At 49.5% G+C, this 16,744-nt stretch overlaps 1 protein-coding gene across 1 annotated transcript in view; it reads left to right on the top strand.

The window, feature by feature from the left end:
• Positions 1-16,744, top strand: part of Tnfrsf1b (TNF receptor superfamily member 1B) — a 33,194-nt gene that overhangs the window by 5,577 nt on the left and 10,873 nt on the right. Inside the window, exons 2-6 of the mRNA XM_052177996.1 lie at positions 11,440-11,542; positions 13,355-13,483; positions 14,768-14,920; positions 15,339-15,432; positions 15,791-16,023. Of these exons, the coding sequence (XP_052033956.1) occupies positions 11,440-11,542; positions 13,355-13,483; positions 14,768-14,920; positions 15,339-15,432; positions 15,791-16,023 (712 nt within the window). The remainder of the gene's footprint in view (positions 1-11,439; positions 11,543-13,354; positions 13,484-14,767; positions 14,921-15,338; positions 15,433-15,790; positions 16,024-16,744) is intronic.

Here is a 16,744-nt window from a genome sequence, read left to right as displayed (position 1 = left end):
AAGTCAGACTTGCGTAACAGCGAGCACAACCAGCTCGTAGCCTCCAAGCTCAAGGAAGTCCAAGTCTGAATGAAGGGTGTTTCCTCAAAGAAGCTTTTTGTCACCCATTAGAGGAGACACCTTATTTGGTGCTGATTCTGGCCTGACACCATGTGTCTTTTTGTCCTAGGATGCAGGGCAGGGGCTTCGGGGTTTGGGACCCACCCCTCATGTGGAACAGGGGCTCTGCAGCTCTAGGACCTACCCCTCTGATGCCTACACACATCTTTTTCCACCACGGGACTTTGTGATGTCATAGTTGACAGTGACACCATTGTGGTTTGGACTGCTTGGCTGTGAGCCAGGGAAGAGGAAGCCGGCTAGCTTACCAGAAGGAAGAGTGTCCTTGCACCCCTAGTGTGAGCCATGCTAGGGCCCCGGTGGGGAAGGTAGCTGGTATGGTCTAACCTGTAGCTTTGTCTGACCCTTGCCAGCTTGAGTAGGACGATGGCAGACTGCCTGATGTCTCTAAGGTCTTCCACACCCATCCTGTTTCTTCTTGGGTTTTTTCTTTTGGGTGATGTTTTGTTCTTTTGAAACATGGTCTTTCTTTGTAGCTTTTAGCTGGCCTGGGACTTGCTTTGTTGGCCATGCTGGCCTTGAACTCATAGAGATCCACATGTCTCTGGTTCCCCAGTGCTGGGATTAAAGGTTTGTGCTGCTTCATCGGGCTCTGTTTCTTCTTTATGGAGGTGGAGGGGTTGGGTTTGTGGATGCTACATTGTTCCTCATTTAAAAAGGTCTGCTCCCAGCCCACACATTCAGTGTGGGAGGCTGCAAGAGGTCACACAGTCTGAGTGCATTTAAACTGGAAAGTGACCCCATCCAGTGACCTGCTCAGGGGTGCTGGGTCCTTGAGAGGCCTAGGAAACCACCACTGTTCTCTTTGGGAGCCTGGGCCTGGGTTGACCGAGCCCCGGCCCCCAAGACACAGGGAAGACTCCCCACTCACCACCACCCATGGTGTTTGTCAGGGAGGCCAGTACAGGCTGTCTGGTTTTGGCCTTAGGGCCATAGTGACCTGAAGTTCAGAAAACTTAAGTCAGTCCTAAGTTGAAAGCTGAGTGGGAAGGGACTTAGGGGTAGCCTTGCAGGCTGTGCACAAGGACATTTTTTTGTCCTCTGGGGACAGGGCAGAGACTGTGGATTCTGAATTCTGAAGTCTGGTATGACTTCTACTTTGGGCGGGACCAAGTTGGGCCCTCCAGTTCCCTTCCCTGATCTGAATCTCCATTGCTCTAAGCCTGACCAGGTCAGTGAGGCCCTCTCAGAGCCAGTATTGGAATCCAGGACTGCAGCTGTTGGACGGTGGGTGGGAAGAAGCTCAGTAGCTTGGAGCAGAGAATCGAGTGTAACTCTGGACTGGACAGTGGATCTATGAACAAGGGCTCTGGAATGTTGACTCAAGATACAGAACCCCTGCCAATGCCTAGCTATACCCGGTGCCGGGCCTCCCACTGCTGACCTACAGCCTGGCTTCTGTCTACAGCTCACAGAGCCAAGGTTCCTAATGAGGCTGTGATCAGCTGCTTGCTCTCAGGCTGCCTGTGCCTCTGGCCATGAGCCTGGGTCCTGCTGCTTCCTGCTTTCTCTGGCAGGAGTCCAGTCCTCCCCACTCGCCACCCCTCAGGCCTCCATTCTTGCCTCTCTGTTGCTTGGTCCTGCGGTCACATCCTCCTCACCTTGTCTTGTCACCCATTTGATTCTCCCCGAATTCTGCCCTCCTGCAAGAATGCCCAGGGAACTTTTCTGACCTCGAATCCCAGAGCATGGCATGGCGAGTGCATCCCAGGGTGGAGGCTGGAGGGACTGGGAGCAGGCTAGACCCTCTATCTGGGCAGGAAGTTTGCTCAATCAACAAAGACTCCTGAGGCTGTGTCTCTGTGGCCAGTTTGTGAAAGAAGTAATACCAACTGTATTAAACAATCGTTGGGGCCGGGTGCGGTGCACTGAGTATGCAATCCCTTGGAAGGTGGAAGCAGGAAGATGGAGAGAGTTTCAGGGCAGCGCTGTCTAAAAAAAAGGAATTTGCAAAACACCTTCTTATATGTTATGTTATGTAATTTCTTTGTATCAGACCCAGGCAGTGTGTACTGTTGTCAGGTCCATTCTACAGAGAAGAAGGGGAAATAATTCTTGGTTTATTTGAAAATACAATGAACAGGGCTGGTGCTGGGGAGATGGCTCAACAGTTAGGGGCACAAACTGCTCTTACAAAGGACCTTGGTTTGACGCCCACCACTGAAACAGTTGGTTCATTATCATCTGGAACTCTATTTCCAGGGGGAACTGATATCCTGGGGCACCAGGCGCACACACACATACATTTAAGAAAAACACTCATACTCATAAAATTAAAAACAATAGCAACAAGAGATGGGCTAGGGAGGTGCTTCCGAGATCACGATCACTTGCTGCTCTTGCAGAATCCGGGGTTCTTCTTCCCAATACCTACACGGTATTAACTGTAACTCCAGTTCCAGGGGATCCATTGCCCATGCTGGCCTCTTCAGGCCCCAGGTACACACGTCCTGCATAGACAAACATGCGGGCAAAGCATTCATACACATACAGATAAATTTATCTTTTTAAATATAACAATGTAAACTGTAACAATGTAAACTGTAACAATGCAAATGCAAAATTGTAACAAATATGAAAACAAAAATGCAACAAACAGGCTGGGGATACAATTGTGCAAGAAAGAAGTCACATGTAATGAGTTAATAATTGGACTGATTAATTAAAAAAAAGAAAAGCCCCAAAGAATAATAATGCCTTCAAGATGCCCGCTAATTAGGGATTTAGTCTGAGTTCAAAGCCAGACTTCCACACTTTTGCCTTTTGTCAACTAACACAGACTCTTCCCATAAGAAGATGGGGCAACAGGGAGCCACCCATAGTTGGAGGCAAGGAGGTAGCCTGGGGCAGAGAGTAGGTGGGCTGATCATCTGGCCTTTGTGTGAAGCTTTGGGAAGGCTAGAGTCCTGGAGGCTCACTGGGAGGCTGTGGTGGTGACTCAGGTGAGGTAGGAAGGACTGAAGGCAGAGGAGGGCGGGGAGGGGGAGGGCCTAGAGAAGACAGGAAGCTGGAGGTCAGGGCATATTTTCCACTGTATCCCCATCTTCCATAGAGGTTTATTGCCCATCCTGACCTGGATGACCTGTTTTGGTCATTTAGTTGGCTGACCTTAAAGTCACTATGTATCAGAGGATGAACTTCTGATCCTCCTGGCTCTCTACCCCAGTTGCAGGAATTACAGATGTGCACTATCATACCTATTTTTTTGTTTCTTTTTTCTTTTCTCTCTTTCTTTCTCTCTTTCTTTCTCTCTTTCTTTCTCTCTTTTTTTCTCTCTTTCTTTCTCTCTTTCTCTCTCTCTCTCTCTTCTCTCTCTTTCTTTCTTTCTTTCTTTCTTTCTTTCTTTCTTTCTTTCTTTCTTTCTTTCTTTCTTTCTTTCTTTCTTTCTTTCTTTCTTTCTTTCTTTCTTTCTTTCTTTCTGCAGTGCTAGGCATGGAACTCGGCCCTTCCTGTGTGTTAGGCATCCTCTCTACCAACTGATCTGCATCCCAGCCTTCTCTGGGTCACAGTCAGCCACAAGAACAGCCTTGCCATAATCACCCTGCTCGCCTACTCTGACGGGAGTGGACCTGAAACTGAGCTGACGTCTGTAATGTCGCCTGAGAGCCAGGCATGTGAAGAGCCGGGTACTGCCGCTGCACATGGCTCTGACAGGCGTCTAGTAAATAGATACAGTGCTAATCAACCAAAGCAAAAGGTCTAATTTCCTATCTCATTTCAGAGTGGGTCTGATGGACTGAATGCAAGAAGCCCTTCCATTTTCAGCCAGTGGGCAGCAGGCCAGTACTCTTGCCAGAGGAGATGAGATGGCCAGGCCTTCTCATGCATGGTCCTACTGTTCTCCCCAACCAAAGTCCAGCTTCCCTCCATGGGCTGCTGATTCCCACTTTGGCTACCACCCAGATGTGATGGTGGTTGGTTGAGGCCACCACATGGGCTGTGATCTGAATGTTGCCCTTTAGTGTCTGGGGATATTGCCTTGTCCGTTTCTTGACCAGTTCTCATAGGAGCCAAACACAGCTCAGTGAATAGGAAATTAGAACTTTTGTTTCTGTGGTTTGGAATTGCATCTATTTATTAGACACCTACCCCAGCCCTGTGCAGCACCCAGTTCTTCTCATTCGCCTGCTTGGTTAATCATGACACTTTGTATGGTGGGCATGGCTTCGTTGCCATTTTGTAGATGCCAAAACTGAGATGGAAGTATAAGAGGAGAGTCAAACCAGGTTCTGGCTCAGAGAGAGATCACAGTAGGGTGTCAGGAAAGACACAAGGAGAACAGAGCTAACTCAAATATGCTCTAACCTGGGAAATAGAGGAACAGTCTTGGATTGTCACAGGAGCCTCCTGGAGGGATCTGTGACTTCCATCTGGGGTTCATATGCGAGAGAGATGGTGGTGGGGTGAGACTGAAGAAGCTGAGGGGTCCGCTCTGCAGAATATGTGGTCAGAGGTAGCAGCAGCGGTCAGGGTGTGGAAAAGGAGTGTGGGAGTCAGATACTCTGCCACAGGGGCCAGCAGAGGCTGGAGAAGTTTTGTTCCAGCCCGAGGAGCAGGTGAGTAGGCAGGGCCAGTCCTGGAAGTAGGGAGGTGGCTTAGGTTGTCTGGCAAAGGGGTACACGCTAGACACCAACAGGGAGGAGACCAGCTGGCCGGAGTTGCCCAGGTGTTGAGGAGAGCCAGTTGGAGATGAAGAAACCCGTATCAAAGGGACTCAGGATAATAGCAGAGAGGGTGGGGCATTCTCTGTCGCTGAACTGAGTATTATTTGGGGGCAGAGCCCTTGGCACGGAGCCTGGAGCCTGCCCTAAGAACCGGATCCCAGCGTGGGTTTCCTGTCTGCTGCAGCTCACTTCTAAAGCACATCACAGGCGGCAGTTCGGAGGAGGGATGTGTCACCCCTGGGCCATCTACCTGTGATGTGGTTGGTCCTTCCTGACGCCAAAGCTCTTTGTTTCCATGATGGTTGGCAGACCTGGCTGCCTAGGCCTTGCGTCGCTGTGACGGCCTGGCTTGATGTGGCTGTACCGCCACAGTCCATGGGGCTCCTATAAACCTCCATGATTGACTTAAATACACCCTCCCCCAACCTACCATGCAAATGATGTGGTCTCTCTAGTGCTTGAAGATAGCTTCCGGCTGAGTAGAGGGTCCTTGGGCAGAGCATCTGTCTGTCCCCAATAGCCGTCTCATTTGACCTGGGATATGGTGGTTCTTTTGCCTAGAAACATCATAAGCTCTTCACCACTCTGTAAAGCAAGAGAAAAATCATAGGGCATGAAATATCTGTCAGTAAAGTAGATGAGCACATGCTTGGAATCACTGGGTCCACTGAGTGGCCAGTCTAGAGAAATTGGTGAGCCCCAGGCCAACAAGAGACTTGTATTAAAACCGAGGTGGACAATGCACTAAGAAGAACCTATATTTGATGTGTGTGTGCACGCGCACACACACACACACACACACATGTACTCGCATATGCACACACAGGACAGCTGTGTATCCTTGCACGCACGTACTTGCACATGTATACCTGCATTCACACAGAGAGGAACACATGTTCATGTTCACCCTCCCTGTATACTATACATGCATGTTCACCTGAACATAACACAAACAGGTGTACACACACACACCTCTACTCAGACGCACAAAAATCACACATTATAAAATTATCAAAGCTGTGGAGGCTGACATAGCTATGATGAGTTCCCGGTCTGCACCTCCACTACATCTCCTGGATCTTTCATTTCTGCATTGTGAAATGGGCGAACTTATATCTGATCTCAAGCAGGAGGCTGAGGGAGGGAGAGAGGGAGGATGACACCTCCTGGCTTGGGCTTTTGAAACCTTGAAGGCCACCCGCATGTCACACCTCCTTCAACAAGGCCACACCTCCAAATCCTTCCCAGAACAGTTCCACCAACAAGAGATAAACTTTTGAATGTATAAGTTTATGGGAGCCATTCTCATCCAAACCAGCAAAGACTTGTACTGACCTCATTGGTTCAGAGAAAAAGGTGGGGAAATTCATATGAGCATCCCCAGAATGGCACGTCACATAGTAAGTACTTTTTCTGGGTATAAGCCTTACTAGTCTTTCTAGCTTATATAAATTATATAAATGGTGATGCTAGTGGGTACATCTCTTTACCACGAGTTGGGAGTTCTTCCATGCCACCTTCCCTATCTAGTTCTATACCTGCCTCAGTGATAGATATGCCTAGGGTTTTGTCATCTAGCATCCATTCACCTCTCAGTCTGTACATCTCTACATCCATCTATCTTTTCGCTTATCTATTCATCTATCCATGCATCCATCCATCTACCCACTCATCATTTCATCCATCCATCCTGTCTTTCATCTCTCCATTTCCCTTTCCCTCCATCTATTTCTTCATCCATCCATCCATCCATCCATCCATCCATCCATCCATCCATCCATCCACTCACTCATCATTCCATCCATCCATCTATCCATCCATATCCATCTCTCCCTCTCTCCAATTTTTCATCCTTCCATTTCTCCATTTCTCCATTTATTTTAACCATCTCCATCCATCTATCCTCTTTTCAGTCTTTGCCTACCAAGTAGAGTAGGTGGTTAATTCCTCCCTGTTCAGTAGGTGGTTCATTCTTCTGATAGATTTCCAGTTCTGACCTGGAACCTTGTTTGCTTTTGTTTTGTTTTGTTTTGGTTTGTTGTTGTTGTTGTTTTTGTTTTTTTGGATTTGTTTTTTTTGAGACAGGGTTTTTCTGTATACCCCTGGCTGTAGACCAGGCTGGCCTTGAACTCAGAAATCTGCCTGCCTCTGCCTCCCAGAGTGCTGGGATTATAGGCATGTGCCACCACCGCCCAGCCTTGGTTTTTGTTCATATGTTTGTTTGTTTGTTTGTTTGTTTATTGTAGACAGTTTCTCTATGTAGCCCTGGCTGTCCTAGAATGTAGACCGGGTTAGCCTCGAACCCACAGAGAACCTCCAGCCTCCACCAGCTGAGTGCTGGAATTAAAGGCATATGCCACTCCACTACTCCCTGCTGGAGGCTTTATCTTTTGCACAACTGGCTCACATAAACATGCTGACAGTATAAAGTGAAGTTGGGTTCATTTCCTCATTTCTCTGTCAGATATCTGTGGACTGGGGGTTGGGGGTGAATCTGTCTCTCCAATTTAAAGCAAAAGGTTAATCCTCCCCAACCTTGTGACTCTCAGGACTTGTTGTGAACCGTCTCCACTGCTCCCATTTCCACCCCCATCCCACTGCAGTCCCTGGAGTGGCCTTGAGCCCCCCCCCCACTGTGTTTTGGGGCTTTGGGTAGCTCCCCGGGTCGGAGTGACCTTTTGTTCTGTGTTGCACAGGGGCTTTCTGTTCCTCATTGTTTAGTCCTGACTGAGATTGTGGCTTTTTTTTCTCTGTCCAAGAGAATAAACAGGCCTGGAGGTTGTTGAGGGAGGCCTGGGCCCCTTTGCCAGCTGCTGGGGCTGGGGCCACACATAGCAGCAGGAGAAAGTTTATTCTTACTGAAGCTTGGGACAAGGAGGCCCCCCTGTTCATGGGCGGATTAATGAGACAGTCCAACTTGGCTGAGGCAAGGCCCTTACCCATCAGGCTCTCTGTGTCTGGAAGGAAGTTGTTTCTAGCCAAAATGGTGTTTCTCTGGGCCACTAGAACCTGCCAGGCCACAGATCAGTTACCACCCCCTAGGGGATAAACCTCAGGGCTGATAGGGTCAACATTCCCATGAGATGCATGCCACCTACAGCCACTCTGTGTGGCTGCTGTCTGAGGAAGCAGAGAGGGGCAGAGAGAAGGTTCTTAGTTAATGAGACAAATAGTTTCTCCGGGAAGGCTAGTCTGGGATTTTTGTTGGGGACACTCAGGCCTTCTGTGTCAGTTAGCATTCTGTGGAGTGATGGGTATAATTGAGCTATTACACTGATTTCTGGGGTTCAAGGCTCCCCTAATTCTGCTGTGTGTGCCTTCCTCACTCCCATCTCCCAGCTTACCTTACTTTCTCTATGGGATGGGACAACCAGACCACACTGAGCAGAGCAGAGGAGTCTCTCATCCCCAGGAAGAGTTCTTTCTGATTTTTCTTTTCCTTTTTATGAGCAGGATGGTTCCCTTGCCCAGAGTCTCTCCCCCTTAGATGTGAAAGGGTCAGGCAGCCATTGATGCACCCTTGATCTTAAGCACAGTCAGTGAGGCCCCAGACAGTGTGGAACACACTTCTAGTGTGGGCTTGGACCCAACCGATTGTTTTGTCATGAAATGGACTGGGCAGAGTGCCAGGGTAGCGTGTGCAGGCATGTGCACATGTGCTTGGATGTGTGTGCAGCTGTCCGGAGGGAGCTGCAGTGACTTTTTCAGACCGGGTACTCAGCATGGTTCTGCGACTTCCCTCACCCAGCTGTCTGCATTACCTTCCTGACAATGATTGCCCTGGTGGGGGGACTCAGACATAGGCCAGGACGGCAGATGCATCTGTGTTCAGGCTTCTTGGCCCCAGTGCCTGGGGGTGGGGAACCTGCTCACCTCAAGGGAATGACATTAGAATTATTACCTTGCTCGGGGTAGCAACTGTGGGTTACTCTTTTCTGTCTGGCTCTGGATAAGATAGCTCACACTGCAGCCTCAGATGGGTCCCCGTCTGGGTTACTGGGTGAGCATGAAGGCAAAACAGGGGTTGCATTGGGTTGTTTGTCCAGGGCATGGTGTGGGCAGTCGCCTGAAGAGGGAAGCACTCTGAAGGTGTGTGTGTGTGTGTGTGTGTGTGTGTGTGTGTGTGTGTGTGTGTGTGCCTTGGCCAAAGGGAGTATGAGGCCGCTAGGGTTCTGTGGCAGGTCCAGAAAAGCCAAAGACTGTCCATGTCCATGGCACAGAACCCCAGTCGCTTGAGTGATGGATTCTGGTGGCTTTCAGCTGTTATCACTGAGTGACTGAGCAAAGGAAAACATGGTAGGCTCAGAGGTCACTCAGTGCACAGCACTAGGCAAGGCAGGGTGGTGCTCTTCAGACACAGCTGGGGTTGGGAAGGGGGAAGACAGAAAGCAAAGCCACTGCCCACAGATCATGGGAGTCTGTGCAGTCTCTACAGACGAAAGGAGCCTAGTAGTAAGGTCAGCATCTTCTCTGATTGGCTCGTTTACAGCTGCCTTTCAGAGACTGATCCGTGCCTTTGCTGTGCTAATGGTTGGATAGTTCATGTATCTCTCTTGCTCCCATGGAATTGAGTTAGGAACTGACGTCCAGAGACATCTCCGAGACACTTGACTGTGACCATGCAGCTGGTGGATGGAAGAATAATAAAAAAGTACTTCCTCTCTACTTCCTCTGCTTCTCTACTCTCTCCCTCTCTCTTCCTCTCTCTACCTCTACTTCCCGCTTAACTCCACTCCCCATGCCCTGAATAAACTCTATTCTGTGGGCGGGGGCGGGGGGGCATTCATTGACCTCCTGGAGACCACATGTTGGCAGCTGCTGGTGCAGTGAAGACTGCACACCAGCCCTCAGTTTAACTTAGAACCACTTCCTGGTCATTTCCAGGTGACGCCAGCAGGAACTGCAAGGGCGTTGGGTGTGTGTTCACACCCTCTTGACTCTTGTAGATCCACCCTCCCCCACCCCATGTTTGCTCATGGGTTCACATTTGTGCAGAAGTGGCTAATAATTCATGCTTGTCCCTAAAGGCTCAAATTGCCATTCCGTCTTTTGGAAGGAAGGTTGGGGCTTAGGCAGGTCTCCAGGGTACTGGGATAGAATGGGATAGACCCAGTGGTGACAGTGGCTGCTGCTGTACACTTCCGAGGGCCACTTGGAGATCTGAGGGAGGGCCCTGTGTTTCCGCACAGTTGGTTCTGCACCATGTTGGGTCCTGGTTTTTTGTTGTTGTTGTTGTTGTTGTTGTTTTGTTTTGTTTTTCTCTCCTCCTCAGCTGTCTACCTTTCATATTTATTTATTTATTTATTAAATGTGAGTGTACCTGAGTATATGTATGTGACCCACTTGCATGCAGGGGTATGCAGAACTTAGGAGGGAGAGACGGATCCCCTTGGAACTGGAGTTACAGGCAGTTGCGAGCTGCCATGTTGGATCTGGGAACTGAACCCAAGTCCTCTCCAAGAGTAATAGATACTCTTAACCACTGAGCTATCTCTGGAGCTCCTCCTCCCCACCACTCCCTGCTTTTCTGGTCTCTCCCTGGAAGCACATGGCACAGCCATTGAAATTATGACCAAGAGAGGCAGACAGGCCCAGGCTCAAATCTCTGTCAGTGCCTTAGGTGGGTAACCTGCACTCTATGCCTCTGTTTCCTTTCTATACAATGGTCAGAGTCCATCTTGGCTGGTTGTTAGAGAATTAAATGCAGTAATACACCCATCTCAGGTCCGGGCTCTGGAAGCAGAGCCTGAGGCATGGCTTCTTGTAACAGGAGGAGGCTCTCAGGCAAGTGGGTGGGGTGGCAGGATGTGGCAGCAGGGTCACATGTTTGCCAGCCAAAACCTAGGAGTGTTGGTCTTGGTTTGAGGCCAAGGTATTACCTCTTAGTTGGAGACTTGTCAGCCAGTGCTGAAGCTATTCTCCTTGCAGTGAGAGTCTGAGCATGGCTAGGAGACCCCACTGGTCCAAACCTTCCAAGCCCTTAGGTGTAAGGCAGCACTGGTGTGTGGAGGGGCACGGGTTTGTTTCCGTCCTGTGTTAACTTCCTGAGGGAGCTCTGCCATGGCCTGTGTCAGAAGCTTGGGTCTAGAGGTGGCACTGCCACTACTGTCTCTGCCCTCTGTGTCATGGTGGCAGCATGTGACCAAGTGTATATACGCCTGTGTGCGCATGCATGGATGTGAGTGCAAGGACACACGGTGCCGTTTCAGAACAATGACATAAAGGTCAGAAGGGGCCGTGTCTGTGTTCAGAGAGAACCCAGAGGAGGAAGAACCTACATTAGGACCAAGAGAGTCGAGGGTACTTTTGGGAGAAGGAAGACCTCAGCCAGAAGGACAGAGGGACAGATGGGCAGACATCCTAAAATGAGCAGCGTTGTGTGGAGGTCCTTGTCACAGTAAACCAAGCCACTGTCTTAAAAAACTCCATCTTCTCAGAGCCTTGCTGGGACTCACCCAGGAGGAGGGAAGCCCTAAAGTAACCCCGTTCCTGGCCCTGCCATACTGGAGAGGGAAGCCAACAAGGGGAAAAGCCTGGATTCTACTTTCTCCAGCCTTCCACGTCCTCCAACACAAGACCCCATCCATGAAGCCTGGTGACAGGTACGCTGGAGTCCAGAGTCGTGCTGATGGCTCCCTCCCTTCTTCCCTTCCAGGTGGTCTTGACACCCTACAAGCCAGAACCTGGGAATGAGTGCCGGATCTCACAGGAATACTATGACAGGAAGGCTCAGATGTGCTGTGCTAAGTGTCCACCTGGTGAGAGGCAGCTGCTGGGGTTTTGGAAGGGGGTGTCATGGAGGGGGTGCTAGTCCAGGAAGGAGGGCCTTAGATTCTCACTGGGCTGCTCCTAGGGACATACATTCTAGGGCTCATGATGGCCCTGGGGTCTCGCATGTGCTGTCCCCTCCACCGAGCATACTTCTCGGTGCCTTCTCTTGATTAATGCTTACCTACATTTTGACCCTGTCCCCTTGTCCAGGAAGACTCCTCAATACTGCACTGATGTCCTAGTTCTTCTCATAGCCCTACTATGTACTATGTCTACTCCTCTAGAGTCGTGACTGTAGCTTGGTCCCTGTGGATTTACCAGCACATGACTGGCTTATATTAATGTCCTGCATATCATTATCAAGTAAATGAATGTATAGCCATATCATAGATGGTGGATCTGAGCCCTGGCCCCATTGGGGAGAACTGAGTAGCTGGACCCCAGTGCTGAGTAGCCAATCAAGTGTATGCATTCACTTTAGTATTTATAATACACCTACTCTGTGCTCAGTCTGCGGAGACTGTAGCAGAATGCTGGGCAGACATTCCTGATCCTCATATGCATGGAATCTACTATGTTTCTTTTTTTTTAAAGTAAGATTTATTTATTTTTATTTTTGTACTATTGGTGTTTTGCCTGCATGTATGTCTGTGCCCTTGGAGGTCAGAAGAGGGCATTCCATTCTTGGAACTGGCAGCACTGATGGTGGTTAGTCACTATGTGGGTGCTGAGAATCAAACCTAGGTCCTCTGGAAGAGCAGCCAGGGCTCTTCACTGCTGAGCCATCTCTCCAGCCCCACCCAACTCTGCTTTCTAACAGAGGACAGACAAATTACCTAAGAGGCATGTGGTGCTGTCTGCTCACAGTAGACATCGCAGTTGTGATGGAAAGAGGACTACACAGGGTGGGTGGAGACAGAGAAGGATGGGTACCTCAGATGGGGCTGGGTAGACCAGGAAGGTCTCTCTGAGCCCTGTAAAGGGGACAGAGGAAAGCCACACAAACACGGGGTACAACGGGCCAGGAAGTAAGTGCAAAACCCTAAAACAGGGGCCTGTTTAATGAGTTCAGAGAGTCTTGAGGCTGGCGTTTGTTGCCCAGAGTGAAGGAAGAGTGTGATGGGAGATGTGGATGGAGGGATGCGGGCTGGAGAGATGGCTCGGGGTGTAAAGGCACTTGTTGTGCAAGCCTGAGGACCTGAACCAATGATGGAAGGAGAAAACAGGTTACACACACACACACACACACACACACACACACACAAAACCACTACTGCCACCATCATCATACTATACATTTGAAGAATTTAGATTTCATTTATTGAAGGCTTTGAGTTATGTGCTTGAGACCCAGTAGTTATTGACTAGCATAATGTCTTTAAGAAGGTGCAAGCTTAGAATGGCAGGACCAGGGGAGAGGAGCTGGGTCCAGAAGACAAAACAAACACCTTAAAAAGGTTTTCCCTGTTATTCTTCCATCCTCCAGGCTCTTAAGAACCCCATGCCCTTGGCCCTGACAGGCTCCCAGACATGACACCCTTATAGCCACTTATATTTCACACACCAGGATAGAGAATTTTAACCGACTATCAAGAAGACAGGAGCTGGCAAACCAATTCTCCCTAAAGTAGTCTTGACCGATAATGGGTTTTTCAAGGGGTGGTGTTTCAACTACCTGGAGAGAGCAGAGGGAAGATATGTTCGGAGGTAGAGAGATAGCTAGGGTCACCAGACACGCTTTATCCCAGGGGCTTCCTGGCAGGGTCTTGTGCTAAGACCTTTCGTCCTTGCTTCCTCAGGTCAGTATGTGAAACACTTCTGCAACAAGACCTCAGACACCGTATGCGACGACTGTGAGGCGAGCATGTATACCCAAGTCTGGAACCAGTTTCGCACATGCCTGAGCTGCAGTTCGTCCTGTAGCGCGGGTGAGTGGCCCAAACGTCAGTGTCGTGACACCTTTCCTGGTCACTACTCCTCCAGCAAGTAAAGTGGACGAGGTTACCCTGGGCCAGTCATTTTCATCTTCCAGGGCAAGAGTTGCAGAAGACTGCTCTTTACAACTTGTGTGTATTTATGTGGTTGGAACCTGGGACTTCATGCAGGTGATACAAGTACTATTTTTTAAATTATTTTTAAAAAAATTTTTTTACAAGTACTTTTTATCAGGGTTACATCAATCCCCAGATCTTTTATTTTAAATTAAAGATGTATTTATTTATTTGATTATTTACTTACTTATTTTGGTTTTTCAAGACAGCATTTCTCCGTGTAGCCCTGGCTGTCCTGGAACTCACTCTATAGACCAGGCTGACCCCAAACTCAGAGATCTGCCTGCCTCTGCCTCCTAAGTGCTGGGATTAAAGGCATGTGCCACCTCTGCCCAACAAGATTTATTTATTTTTATTGTATGGGTATGGGTCTTTTTACTGGCATGTAGTCAGGATCTAGTCTGCTTTTGAGTCAGGTTCATGCTAGATAGCTCAGGCTGGCTTTGAATTTATGACCTTATGTCTACCTCAGCTTCCTGAGTAGCTGGGATTGCAGGCCTGCACTCCCAGACGCAGCTTTCAGTTCAGGTTTTTTGTTTGTTCAGTTTTTGTTGTTGTTGTTTGTTTGTTTGGGTTTTTTACAGGATAGGGTTTCATTGTGTAGTCTTGGCTGTCCTTAATCTGAACTAGCTTTGTAGACCAGGCTGGCCTCGAACCCAACTGCTCCAACTGCCTCTGCCTCATGAGTGCTGGGACTAGGCATGTGTGCCACCACTGCTTGGCTGGTTTGTTTGTTTGAGATGGATTTTTCTGCTAAGTTGCCCAGGTTGGCCTTGAACTTTGTATAAAGCCCAGGCTAACTTTAAACTTACAATCATCCTTCTGCCTTAGCATCCCCAGTGTTGACATTACAAATGAGTGACACCTTGCCTGAACAGTTTCAGATGACATTTTTCCTTCTAGATTCAACCAAATCTTCATTTCGTCTCTGAGGTGGGTGGAGGGGAAGGGAGGTCAGAGTTGAAGATTTAGAGCCTGGAGAGGAGACAGATGCGCACATTCACTCTGTGGTCGAGTCCGGAGTACAGACAACACAGCCCAAGAGGCAAGGCGGCCAAGGATCTTTTGGGCCTGTGCTGTGGGACCTACCAGCTCTGGCAGGAAGGGCAGAATGGATGACTGGGAGGTAGAGATGACCCGGGCTGTCCTTCCCTCCTTTAGACCAGGTGGAGACCCGCGCCTGCACTAAACAGCAGAACCGAGCGTGTGCTTGCAAAGCCGACAGGTACTGCGCCTTGGAAACGCATCCTGGCAGCTGTCGATTGTGCCTGAAACTGAGCAAGTGTGGCCCTGGCTTCGGAGTAGCCGGTTCAAGTAAGGGTCCCTCTTCCTGTCCCCGAGGAAAGGATGTGAACATCCCTGGGATGTCACAGGCACCTACCTACCTCTGAGCCCTCCCTTGAAACTCTCCAGTGGCTGCCACATGTCTCCTGGCACCCCCAGTTACACTAAGTCCTAAGCTAATAGGAGATCAGGTAGAACAGGAAGGTAACCCTGGAGAGCGGGTCCATGTACGTGTGTGGCATGTGTGCACGTGCATGTATGTGTATGTGTCTATTGCATGTGTGTGTATAGATGTATGTGTGTGTGTGTGTGTGTGTGTGTGTGTCTGTGTTTTAAGGAAGAGAATTACAAATAGGCCTCCCTTGTGGCTCCTTTGCTGAGAGACTCATGAGATTCATGCTACGTGAAACGTTCATATTGTTGACAAGCTCTGGATTTTCTCTTCAAGGAACTTCAAATGGAAACGTGGTATGCGTTGCTTGTGCCCCAGGGACGTTCTCTGACACCACATCATCCACAGATGCGTGCAGGCCCCACCGCCAGTGAGTGTTGACTTCCTGGCTTCTGAAGGAGCGGGGAGGGAGATCCCCTGGGTGACTGGGTCCCAGGATATAGGACGGCTTGTCACTCTTTGTCTCTGGGGTTGGGTTGTGGGACAGACAATGGATGATGTGAGCAGGAACCTGACACAGAGGCAACTGGACAGAGTGATACTGGGTGGAGGTTGGGGAGTGTGTGAGGGGGCAGTGCTAAGCTCATACTTGTTGCTTGGCTGTTGGGATCCTTGTCCTTAGGCCTGGCTCTTTTAGACCAGGTGGAGACCCACGCCTGCACTAAACAGCTAGAATTCTGTGGTCTCCTGTCTTCTGTGGTCTCCTGATTATAATCTTCCTCCCTCAGCTGTAGCATCCTGGCTATTCCTGGAAATGCAAGCACAGATGCAGTCTGTGCATCCGAGTCTCCAACTCTAAGCACTGTACCCAGGATACTCTACGTATCTCAGGCAGAGCCCACAAGTTCGCAGCCCCTGGATCCTAAGCCAGGGCCCAGCCAAGATCCAAGCATCCTTGTGTCCTTGGGTTCAACCCCCATGATTGAACAAAGCACCAAGAATGGTATCTCTCTTCCAATTGGTAAGTCCCCAGTCCAAAGCGTGGCCCAGGCAGGTTTGGAAGTGTGTAACAGCCTGCAGTTACGCTGAGCAGGTTACCTGGAAGGGAAGCTGGGGATGTATGGGAAGGTGGCAAAAAGAGACGGAGACCAAGACAACACCTGCTATTCAAGGTCTCAAAGTTTAATGAAGAACTCCCAATGTATATAGGCAGGGGGAAAGGGCTGGAAGCTTCTCCACAGAACCAGTTCAGTTGCTCCACAGGTGGCTGGTGTTTCTCAGGAAACTGCAGGACCTTGAAGAACAATGGGCTTCACCTTGGTCTGAGCACTCCACCCTAGGTGGAGGGGATTATGGCTAACACAGGAGTTCCTGCTCAAAGGCTGGGAGAGGAACTTCACATTGGTCGATGTCAAGTTCCTGCCAGGTGGCATAGCACCTCAATGAGGCTCTCTACAGAAGTGCACAGTCTGAGCTACTGGGGAGGCTGAGACAGGAGAATTGCAAGTTCAGGGCCAACCTGGGCTATAGAGTGAGTTTGAGGTCAATCTTGGCAACTTAGTCAGAACCTGTCTCAGAATAGTACTTTTAATAGGAGCTGAGGATGTAGCCCATTGGTAGAGTGCCTGACTAGCTTAGGGTTAAATCTGCAGCAAAAATAAGTTGAAATATAAAAGGGAGGTGCTTTCAGCCTCCCCCCAACCCCCTCTCTGCCTCTCTTGCTTCTGGAAGCCTCCCTTTGG

The sequence above is a fragment of the Apodemus sylvaticus genome, chromosome 3 (assembly GCF_947179515.1).
Source record: "Apodemus sylvaticus chromosome 3, mApoSyl1.1, whole genome shotgun sequence".
NCBI classification, from domain to species: domain Eukaryota; kingdom Metazoa; phylum Chordata; class Mammalia; order Rodentia; family Muridae; genus Apodemus; species Apodemus sylvaticus.
This window is presented reverse-complemented; position numbering and strand designations above follow the sequence as displayed.